Here is a 12328-nt window from a genome sequence, read left to right as displayed (position 1 = left end):
TATTTAAGTCAATATTTCTTGTTGTTTTCTGTCCAGCATCTACCTCCTCATTTTGCTTTTGAAGTACCATCCTGATTTTCTATCCCTTGAGAGTAAGAGTGCAAGTGCAGGTCATGAACCTTTGTTTGAAAGCACTTTGGGCTCTGGAGCAATAAACTGAGTTCCTTTGAATTTTACTTTAATAGCAGGTCTAACAAATTCTAGCAAAAGGAGATCTGAAAAGCAACTATAAACACTATATACATTTCTTGGAATGATAAGTGTTTGTGCTTTTAAAATCAAAAATTTAAATACAAAAATAATTTATGCTTCATGTAATAAGTAAAACTAGGCAAAGATGTATAAAAATTACAATCGCTCCTCAATATTTCATTCCCATCCCCCTGAGGTGACGAATGTCCACAGCCTGGTGATAGTGCAACACCACTCTCAGTGCTTATACCAATATAAAAACACATAGACATGTATATACCTATGTATTTACAAAAACTAGAATATACATATTAATAAATAAGTGGGTATGGTTGTGTTCTAATGAAACTTTATTTACAAAATTTGACATATTGGGTCCATAGGCCATAGATTGCAAAACCCTGCTATAGACCAATTTGGGAAAACTGACATAGACAATATTCAGTCTCTCAATCCATGAACATCATTCCCAATTTATTTAGGTATTGCTTAATTTCTCTCAGTAATGTTTTATAGATTTCATTGTACTGATCTTGGATATATTTTAAAAAATTTATTCTTAAATGTTTTGTGTTTTGGGATACTACTATAAATAGTATTTAAAAAATTTTACTTTCTAATTGTTCATTTTAATATATAGAAATACAACTGATTTTTGTATATTGGCTTTGTGTCCTGTGACCTTGCTCAATTCATTTATTAGTTGTAGTAGGCTTTTTTTTCTTTGAGAATTCCTTAGGATATTCTATGTACACAATCATGCTTTCCGAAAATGAGTTTACATTTTTCTTCTTTCTAATCTATGTATCTTTATATCTCACAGGACTCCAGTACACTGATGAATAACAATGGTCAGAGTGGACATCTTTGCTGTCTTTTCAATCTTACTATATTATGTGCACTACAGGTGTAATCTGTAGGTTTCTCATAGATTCCTTTTATCAGAGTGAGAAAGCTCCATTCTATTTCTAATTGGCTGAAAACTTTTATTATAAATGAGGGTTGAATTTTGTCAGATGCATTTTCTATATATACTACGTAAGATGATCTTTTTTTTCTGATAATATAGCATAATTGCAATGATTAATTTTTGGATATTAAAACTAATCCTGCATTCCTATGGTAAACCTTACTTGGTCAGGATGTATTACCTTTTATATCTTTATACACAAGGCACACACAGATGCACACACACATCTGGATTTGATTTGCTAAAATTTCATAATCTTTGTTTCTATGTTCATGAGAGATATTGAACTGGAGTTTTCTTTATTTCTTTTGCTGGCATTTTTTAAATCAGTTTTTGTATCAGGGTAATGCTGAAACTAATTTTATGAGACCAGCATTACCCTGATACAAAACCCCTGATTAAAAGGTCAGACAAAACCATTAGGCATTTCTTTATTTTTCAAATTACAAAAATTGTTGATCAATAAGTAAAAGTTTTTCATCCTGCTCCACTTTCTGAATAAATGTGTGCAGAACTGGTATTATTAGGTTTGTGCAAAAGTAATTGCGGTTTTTGTCATTAAAATTAATGGCAAAACCGCAATTACTTTTGCACTGACCCAATAGTTCTTCCTTAAATGCTTGATAGAATTCACTAATAAGCCATCTAGGTATTGAGGTTTGTTTGCAGGAAGACTTTAATTATAAATTCATTTTCTTTCATTGACATAGGGCTAGTTGCATTTTTCATCTCTCCTTGTGTCAGTTTTGGTAATTTGTACCTTTTAAATAATCTGTTCATTTCATCCAAGTTGTCAATGTACTGATATAAAATTATCCATAATATTATCCTATTATTGCTTTCATGTTTGTATGATCAATAATGATATTCCTTCTTTCATTCTTCATATGGTACTTTGAGTTTTCTCTTTTTTATTGGTCAATCTAGCTAAAACTTTTACTTATTGATCTTTTCAAAGAATCAGCTTTTGGTTTCGTTAATTTTCTCTATTGTTGGTTTGTTTCTAGCCTTTCATTATGGATTTGTATAGGCTGGGGAGTGAGTTATGTTGGGTAGGTCTGAGATGGGGGTCTGTAGGGTGGGCCAGGGAGTGAGAGTCTATGAAGAGCAGGGATTCTCACCAGTGTCAAACCCTGTGACACAGGTAAGTTTCACTGCTTTTCCCTGTGCTATTCCCAAAGCAAAACCCTTCTATGGATTTTTATAGTTAGACCACTATAAAAGACAAAAAACAGGCTTCCTCCTATACCATTCCCCTCCCCATTTCCCACAATATCATTAAAGGAAAAGACAAGTGGTCAGACATATGATAATTGTATGGCTTTTGGCACAACAGATACAAGTCTACAGTTCAAAGGTACATCTGATCTAGAAAATCTTTGGCTATCCTAGGCATTTCATTACAGAAGGATGGGAGTGAGCTGGCACAAGGAGGAAAAACGTAGCTAGTTGGATATAGAGTATATTAAATAAAGGGTCAGTGCTGAGGCTGCATAAATGTTGATGAGATAGAAAAGACATGTCTCAAGAGAATGTTGTTCCTTATCGTGTTGCCATAGGATCCTATCTTGGAGCAACAGTAAAGTAAGGGCCAAAAGAAAGAAAAGTGTAGAGTGGCTGGAAGTAGGCGAAGGCTCATCCCAGGACATAGGGCAAGGGCAGAAGTTTCTGTGGTTGCTAGGATGGGACAGCTGGTCCCAGAAAGTCACTTACATATGAATGACAGAAGGGCACATGCACACACACAGACACACACCCCAGTATAAAATAAAAGCTCACGCCCCATATGGTCTTGATATACTTACAAAGCCTCGTGTATACTGATTCAGGCTATCGATTGCTGCAATCTTTGATAATTCTTCTTTTACATATGTAGGAGGGGATATATCTGGAAAGCCTTGGCCAAGATTCACAACAGAAGGGTCTGCAGCCAATTTGGTAAATTCAATCCTAAGATTGAAAAAAATACTAATATTAATAAGTTCTACAATTATAAAGTTTGCTTTTTTACATCTTATAGTCTTATCACAAAACAGACAAATAAGACCCTAGTTTAGTCCTATAGATTTTAAAAAATGAGTTTCCAACAAAAATTTACCAACCACAGATCAGTTTACCAAATAGAATGATGGCTGAATTTATGAACCCAATGTCCCTTACAAACCTCAGTTTCACGCTACCCATATTTTAACCATATATATATATTTTCTCAACAATTCCAGCTGCTGCTAAGTTCTTTCATCAACTATTAGAGAACAGAACTAATAAGAAAAGTTCCTGGATTGGAAGTTAAGTTCCATGAGGGCATTAACATTTGTCCTTTTCTCTGCCATATGTCCAGTGTCCAGCACAGGGCATGGCACATGTGCCAAATGAACAATTCAGTATATGGATTGCTAACTTCCTTCCATTTTCATTTAATGGATGAATTAAATGAGGACCTTTATTTATAGACCATGGATGAGGCAAAAAACTCCCATCTAAAGATACGAAAATATGTAGGAAACCCTCACTAAATTATTATTTATTTTAAGATACTCACCACACATTACTATCAAGTCCTTCAATCCGTTTTGCATTTGTGAATTTCAGTGACATTTTCTGAAATATATAAATATTGAAAAGGAATTGCCTTAGTCAAAATTTTAAAAGCCAGTAAATCATGGGTCACTCTTCTTCCTTTTCCCTACTGTTACCATGTAAATAGTAGTTCCATAAAGATAAATCTTAGACTCCAACACAAAATTCTGAAGAGGAATTCATCTCCCACCTACTACTGAAGGAATGCCTTTTTTTTCTCTCAGACGTGGTTGCCCAGGCTGGAATGCAGTGGTGTGATCATGGCTCATTGCAGCTTCAACTGTCCAGGCTCAAGCGATCCTCTTGCCTCAGTCTCCTGAGCAGGTGGGACTATAGGCATATCCTACTGTGCCAAACTATTTTTTTTGTTGTTGTTTGTTTGTATATTTTATAGAGACAGGGTCTTGTGGTGTTGCCCAGGTTGCTCTCAAACTCCTGGCCTCAAGTGATCCTCCTACCTTGGCCTCTCAAAGTTTGGGATTACAGGTGTGAGCTACCATGCTTGGCTGGAAGGAATGCTTTTTAAAATGAAATTTAGATGTTCATCTTCTTACCTAAGAACAAAAAGTATCATCCTACCCTAGAAAGCTAATCCGTTTGAAGGCTTGTAATGTAGTAAAGAGAACAATAATAATATTTAAAAAGTCAGTTTCAAAAAATATCTTAAGCCATGCTCTGAACATCATTTTAGGTAAGATGTACTAAGAGTTTCACAAGTAAGTTCCTTGTATGACATACAGGAAAGACTCAACAAATGGTTTTAAAGCTACTCGGTAAGGGGTTCCGTAATTATTGCTAACATTATTGAGTACTGAGTATGTCCTAGGTACTGTTCTAAGTACTTTACATAATGAACTCATTATTACTGTATGTTTACAAAAATATGTAGTAGTTCTATTACATAGTTAGAACTATGAGGTACAGAGGTACAGAGAGGTTAAGATCACACAACTTTTCACATCTGCTCAAGTTTATGAAAGCTAGTAACATTTAAACCCAAACAGGTTCAACTCAGGATCTGAACCCAGACAGTCTGACTTCAGAATCCATACTCAGAACTATTATATAATTTTATACTGTTTTATATAATAAGACCTTCTAAAATATTACTAGAATGCTGCCTCTTAAAAGTATATTATAAATTTAGGATAAGCCTACTAATACCAAGCAAGCTAAGGCTGTAGTAGAAAAATAGGAATTAAAATTATCACATAGCATACAATTTTTTAGTTCTTTAGATTCTAAAATTGAGTTTTATACTATCTCTCAAAAGTATTGAATTAGCTTTGAGTTCACTGTTAACAAGCTGGTAGAAATAAAAAAATGATTGACAGCATTTTTGCAAAGAATTTTCTAATGGAATATTAATGTAATTTTAATTCAATCTGGGAAGAAGATAACGATAATGGTTATTAAATAGACCATTGTTCTCATTCTATTCTAAATAATGGGACCAAGAAAAATACCTTTTTTAGTCTCATATTTTGTCTTTGAAACTCCAGTGAAGTAAATCACATGAAAATTCTCCAGAGGTTAAAAAGCTTGCTAGAATAGCATTATAATTACCCACCTGAACATGATGCCATTCTAGAGACAACAGTTGTAGAACTACCAAGTTCTAGCATGATAGGTTGAAATATCTATCTTAACAAATGGTCTTGTCTATCTCTAACACAATGTTTAAAGCTTAATTCATTCAGTAGAGACCACAAACACAAAGGATGATTTATACATAAAAAAGTGAGTTTGATGTGCTGTAGATAATTTAGACACAAAGTCCAACTTTACTTAAAATTATTTAGATAATTGAGGTTGAAATGCACTTTCAGGTTTAATTTTCTTTAAAACTTGTTTCTAGACTGGCCTCTTCTCTCATTGTTCTTCCTGCTTCCTCTTCCCTCCCAATTCTATGCCACGCCCATTCTAATTTTTCAAATAGTCTATGTTCTCTCTCATTTCAGTAGTTTCATGTGTGATCTTTCCTATGCCCAAATGCTCTTTCTATACCAATGTTTCTCAATGTTTTTTTTTTTATTATTGCCCACCTAAGGAGACCTTCTTAGAAATTTTTTCCTAGTCATCTTACCTCCCCTCAATTAAATATTAAGAGGAATACAATTTTGTCACATAGGATTGAGCTTTGGATGGTGACAAAACAGTGTGATAGCTAAGATTTATCTTGTCTGCCAAGCACCCATTTTCTTCTCCTGGGGGAGATCATGCCCTTGTTGAGAGTGCATGTTCTCTACTCAGTCCAATTCCTGGTCCCCACCACCCTTCCTTGCACTTGGCTAACTCCTATTCCACCTGCCAAGTGCAGTTCTCAAATTCGACTTATTCCCTCCCGAAAGCCTTCTTTGGTTCTACGAGTCAGGGTCAGGTGCTTCTCCTATGTGTTTCTATTAAATGCAGTACAGCAAGTCATCACTTAAAACGGTCATATAGGTTCTTGGAAACTGCAGCTTTAAGCAAAATGATATACAGCATGACCAATTTTACCATAGGCTAATTGAGATAAATAAGAGTTCAGTTTCTACAGCATATTTCTGGTCACAAAAACACTACTATACTTCTAAATAAAGACTGAAACACTTCTAATATGAAACATTGAAATAAATGTGAGCTATACATACATTTATTTTAAGGAACTGGCTTATGTGTTTGTGAGGGCTGGCAAATCTGAAATCTGCAGAGCAGGTTGGAGACTCAGGGAAGAACGGATGCTGCAACTGGAGTCAGAAGAACTCCCTCTTCCTTGAGGACCTCAGTCTTTTCCTCTTAAGGTCTTCCACTGAATGAGGCCCACCCATATTATGGATGGTAATTGGCTTTACTGAAAGCCTACTGATTTAAACGTTAATCTCATCTAAAATACACCTTCACAGCAATACCTAGACTGATGTTTGGCAAATATCTGGGTACCAGGGCATAGCCAAGGTGACACCATCACAGTGTCCAACATATAGTTATGCCTAGCACATAGTTTTTAATAATTATCTGATGAATGAATTTTTTTAAAAAAACCTCACTCACATTACAGGGTGAACTTATGGTGTCAGTTAGCTGTATCAGTCAGCTAAAGTTCATTTATGCCTCAGTGATAAATGACCCCAAAGTCTTGGTGGCCTAAAATCATAAAGGTTTTCTTGTTCATACTACATATCCACTGAGGTTCAGCTGCTGCCCTGGTCTGTGTCACTGTCATTCTGAGACATAGGCTGATGAAACAGCCTTCACCTGGAACACTGCCTGTTTCATGGCAGAGGGAAGAGGCTCTTAAAAGGTTCTGTTAGGATGTGCACACATCACTTCTTTTCATATTTTATTGGGCAGAGCAATTTCACAGCTAAGCTTCACATCAGTGGGGCAAGGAAATGTAACTGTCCAGCAGGGAAGAGCAGCAAATAATTGTGAAAAACATGGTGGAAATGAAGTCTGGAGGTATAATGAGATACATGGTTGCTATGGGTTGCACCATGCCCCCCTTAGTTTCATATGTTGAAGTCCTAACTCCCAGTTCCACCAGATGTAATCTTATGTGGATATAGGGTTACTGCAGATGTAATTAGTTAAGATGAGGTCATTAGCGTGAACCCTAATCCAATATGACTGGTGGTCTTATAAAAAGGTGAGATCTGGACATATACATAGACCCTGTGTGAAGATGAAGGCACAGACTAAGGTGATGCTCCTACCAGCCAAGGAATGCAGAGATTTCCAGGCAATCACCAGATGATAGTGGGGGTGGGGTATAGAACAATCTTATTCACAGCTCTCAGAAGGAACTGGCCATGCTGATACTTATCTCAGACTTTTAGCCTCCCAAACAGTGAGGGAATAAACTGCTGTTATTTAATAAGCCACCTAGTTTGTAGTACTTTGTTAAGGCAACCTGAGGGAACTAACACACTGGTGAAAGTTTACAAGACACTATACAATGTTCGGAGTCACCAAGATTCTGCAGTAGATGCAAATGCTCACTGTCTAAGTAAGAACGACTTCCCAGAGCAGATCCAGTATCAGGTAATTAAAATCAACCTGGAATCCTACGGGGAATCAGGGCATGAGTCCCAGGCAAGTAAGGGAATGTCTATAAGGCTTGTATAACTTCTGGATCAGCTAACCCTGTGATATGACTTTGGCTACCAGGGCGATTAAAGGCCTATACTTCCATGTTATTAACGCAAAACTGCTAGTGAAATCAAAGGTAGCATCTTTTAACCTTACTTTTGCTAACTTGAGGCTAATTTCTAGAACAATGAAGTTCTAGAAATTCACCACCAGGTGGCAAGCTTGACAAAGATAAGGAAAAGATTAAGTCTTTAAAAGTTTGGACAGATTGAAAAAAACTAATACTGTATGTTGAACCCATGATCTTAAGACCCTAGTCCATCAAAGTTTCAATTGTATATATTTTTAGGACTCTTCCCATAAGATCTGAGGCAGGTGAGATGGGACAGGTACAGAAAAAGTCTTCCTAAATGATGGGCTGAAGCTGGGGGAATTGAGGCTGTGGATATCTGTGTAGTATGGGCTGTGAATCAAGTCTTCATCCAGAGAAGTCAAGGTCACAGCGAAAAAGTTTAATATTAGTAACAATAATAATAACTGCAAGAAAAGGCCAGAAATAGGAAGTGCAAAGCTCATGGATGGAGAGGTGAAAACAGAGAACCAGGCTTGGGAAACAGATGGATACCACACTTCAGGACCAGGAAAGAGCAGAAGTGAGCACCCTTTTCATGGGGGGCCTGGATGCTGGAGGGCCCAAATGTTACTGTCTTTTAGATCTATGAAGTGGAGATTTGTAGTTGCAATCATGTGTCATTTAAAAATATTTTTAATTGTCTCTTAATAAAGTACTGTATCTTAAGTGTTTTATGAATTTTCTGAGTCATAAAAATTTCACTTTTAATTACAACATATGTTTTTGGTTGTTTTTGTGCCATATTTTACTCATTCATTCCCCTGTTGCTGGGCATGTTATTTCAGTGTCTCGTTGTCTTGCAATGCATTTTGGTGTCTTTTTTTTTTTTTTTTTTTTTTTTTGAGACAGAGTCTCACTGTTGGCCAGGCCATAGTGCAGTGGCATGATCTCGGCTCACTGCAACCTCTGCCTCTTGGGTTCAAGCGATTCCCCTGCCTCAGCCTGGGACTGAGTGATGAAGCCAGGTGGACTTCCTGGGTCGAGTGGGGACTTGGAGAACTTTTCTGTCTAGCTAGAGGATTATAAATGCACCAATCAGCGCTCTGTGTCTAGCTAAGGGATTGTAAATGCACCAATCAGCATTCGGTAAAAATGCACCAATCAGCGCTCGGGGTCTTGCTAAAGGATTGTAAACGCACCAAATCAGCACTCTGTGTCTAGCTAAAGGATTGTAAACACACCAATTAGCACTCTGTAAAATGGACCAATCAGCACTCTGTAAAATGGACCAATCGGTGCTCTGTAAAATGGACCAATCAGCAGGATGTGGGCAGGGCCAAATAAGGGAATAAAGGCCGGCCACCTGAGCCAGCAGTGGCAACCTGCCTGGGTCCCCTTCCGTGGTGTGGGAGCTTTGTTCTTTTCACACTTCATAATAAATCTTGCTGCTGCTCACTCTTTGGGTGTGCACCACCTTTAAGAGCTGTAACATTAACCCGAGGGTCTGTGGCTTCATTCTTGAAGTCAGCGAGACCACGAACCCACTGGAAGGAAGAAACTCTGGACACATCTGAAGGAACAAACTCCAGACACACCATCTTTAAGAGCTGTAACACTCACTGCGAGGGTCTGTGGCTTCATTCTTGAAGTGAGCGAGACCAAGAACCCACAGGAAGGAATAAATTCCGGACACAGGACTACCGGCACGTGCCACCACGCCTGGCTAATTTTTTGTATTTTTAGTAGAGACTGGGTTTCACCATGTTAGCCAGGATGGTCTTGATCTCCTGACCTCGTGATCTGCCCACCTTGGCCTCCCAAAGTGCTGGGATTACAGGCATGAGCCACAGCGCCCAGCCCCACATTTTGGTGTTTCTACTGTGCATTTTAATTATATGGTCTCTGCTCTTTTTCCCTTCATTTTAAAGTTTCATGTGGAAGGTGAGTGCTGTATTGTAACAAAACTAATTATCACAAGAAGGATAATATCCTCAATATTATAGTCATCTGGTTCTATCAAAGTAAACACATTTAACTTTTGATTTACTTTTATTGAAGCTTTACATTATATATACAACACAGAGTCATGTGCTGTATAAACACGTTTTGGGCAATGACAGATCGCATATATGACAGTAGTCCCATAAGACTATATGAAGCAGGCCGAGCATGGTGGCTCATGCCTGTAGTCTCAGCACTTTGGGAGGCCGGGGTAGGCGGACCACCTGAGGTCAGGAGTTCGAGACCATCCTGGCCAACACGGTAAAACCCCGTCTCTACTAAAAATACAAAAATGAGCTAAGCGTGGTGGCAAGTGCCTGTAGTCCCAGCTACTCGGGAGGCTGTGGCAGGAGAATCGTCTGACCCAGGAGGCGGAGGTTGCAGTGAGCCGGGATCATGCCACTGCATTCCAGCCTGGGCGACAGAGCGAGACTCCATCTCAAGAAAAAAAAAAAGAGTATATGGAGGTAAAAATTTCTACTTGCAGCCAGGTGCAGTGGCTCACACCTGTAATCCCAGCACTTTGGGAGGCTGAGGCAGGCGGATCACAAGGTCAGGAGTTCGAGACCAGCCTGGCCAATATGGTGAAACCCTGTCTCTAATAAAAATACAAAAATTAGCCGGGCGTGGTGGCATGCGCCTGTAGTCCAGCTACTCTGGAGGCTGAGGCAGGAGAATTGCTTGCACCCGGGAGGCAGAGGTTGCAGTAAGCCGAGATCACGCCACTGCACCCCAGCCTGGGTAACAGAGGTAGACTCCATCTCAAAAAAAAAAACAGTTCCTACTTGCCTAGTGGGGCCATTGCAGCTGTCGTAACATTGTGGTACGATGCATTAGTCACGTGTTTGTGGTGATGCTGGTATAAACCTATTGCAGTGCCAGTCATATAAAAGTCTAGAACATACAATTATGTACAGTACATAGTACTTGATATTGATAACAAGCAACTATGTTACTGGTTTATGTATTTACTATACCATACCTTTTATTGTTAAGAGTGTACCCTTATTAAAAAAAAGTTGACTATAAAACAGCCTCAGGCAGGTCCTTCAGGACATTCTGGAAGAAGACATTGTTATCATAGGAGATGACAGCTCCATGCATGTTATTTTTCCTGAAGACCTTCCAGTGGGACAAGACGCAGAGGTAGAACACAGTGATATTGATGATCTAGTTCATGGGTAGGTCTAGGCTAATGTATGTGTCTTAGTTTTTAACACAAAAAAGTAAAAAAAGAAATAAAATTACTAAAAATAGAAACAAGTTTATAGAATGACATAAAATATTTTTAAATATTTTGTATAGTTTGTATGTTAAGTGTTATAGAAGAGTCAAAGATTAAACATTTAAAAAGTTTATAAGGTAAAAAGTTACAGTAGGTGAATTGTCTTCAATTTATTATTGAAGAAGAAAGGTTCTGTTCTGTTTTGTTTTTTTGAGACAGAGTCTCACTCCGTTGCCCAGGCTAGAGAGCAGTGGCACGATCTCGGCTTACCACAACCTCTGCCTCCCGGGTTCAAGCGATTCTCCTGCCTCAGCTTCCTGAGTAGCTGGGACTACAGGCACGTGCCACCATGCCCAGCTAATTTTTGTATTTAAAAAAATTGATTTTTATTTTTTTGAGACAAAGTTTCGCTCTTGTTGCCCAGGTTGGAATGCAACGGCGCAATCTTGGCTCATTGCAACCTCCACCTCCCGGGTTCAAGTGATTCTCCTGTCTCAGCTTCCCGAGTAGCTGGGATTATAGGCACCTGCCACTATGCCCAGCTAATTTTTGTATTTTTAATAGAGATGGGGTTTCACCATGTTGGCCAGGCTGGTCTCGAACTCCTGACCTCAGGCGATCTGCCCTACTCGGCCTCCCAAAGTGCTGGGATTATAGGCGTGAGCCACTGTGCCCTTCCTTTATTTTTGTACTTTTAGTAGAGACGAGGTTTCACCATGTTGGCCAGGCTGGTTTTGAACTCCTGACCTCAGGTGATCCACCTGCCTCAGCCTCCCAAAGTGCTGGCATTATAGGCGTGGGCCACTGCACTCGGCAGAAAAAAGTTTTAATAAATTTAGTATAGCATAAGTATACAGTGTTCATAAAGTCTATAGTAGTGTACAGTAATGTCCTAGGCCTTCACATTCACTCTACTCACTCACTGACCCACCCAGAGCAATCCTGCAAGCTCTATTCATGGAAAGTGCTCTACACAGGTGTACCATTTTCTTATCTCACTGCATTTTTACTGTACCTTTTCTATGTTTAGATATGCAAATACCATTATGTTACAGTTGCCTGTAGTATTAAGTACAGTAACATGCTGTATAGATTTGTAGCCTAGGAGCAATAGTCTATGCCATATAGCCTAGGTGTGTAGCAGGCTATATACCATCTAGGTTTGTGTAAGTGCATTCTATGATCACAGAATGTATCCCAGTTTTTAAGTGAGGCA

At 38.5% G+C, this 12328-nt stretch overlaps 1 protein-coding gene across 6 annotated transcripts in view; it reads right to left on the bottom strand.

The window, feature by feature from the left end:
- KYAT3 (kynurenine aminotransferase 3) overlaps positions 1-12328 on the bottom strand; it is a 72225-nt gene that overhangs the window by 44902 nt on the left and 14995 nt on the right. For all 6 annotated transcript variants that reach the window (XR_002005816.4, XR_004071520.3, XR_010130514.1 and 3 more), the window contains 2 exons: positions 3705-3763; positions 2968-3112 (listed from right to left, as the gene is read on the bottom strand). Coding sequence is in view for 2 of the 6 variants with exons in the window: in XM_004026094.5 (XP_004026143.2) it covers positions 2968-3112; positions 3705-3763 (204 nt within the window). In the remaining 4 variants the exon portion in view is untranslated. The remainder of the gene's footprint in view (positions 1-2967; positions 3113-3704; positions 3764-12328) is intronic.

The sequence above is a fragment of the Gorilla gorilla genome, chromosome 1 (assembly GCF_029281585.2).
Source record: "Gorilla gorilla gorilla isolate KB3781 chromosome 1, NHGRI_mGorGor1-v2.1_pri, whole genome shotgun sequence".
In the NCBI taxonomy this organism is placed as follows: domain Eukaryota; kingdom Metazoa; phylum Chordata; class Mammalia; order Primates; family Hominidae; genus Gorilla; species Gorilla gorilla.
Note: the sequence above shows the minus strand (reverse complement) of the source record. Positions and strands in the feature narration are given on the sequence as shown.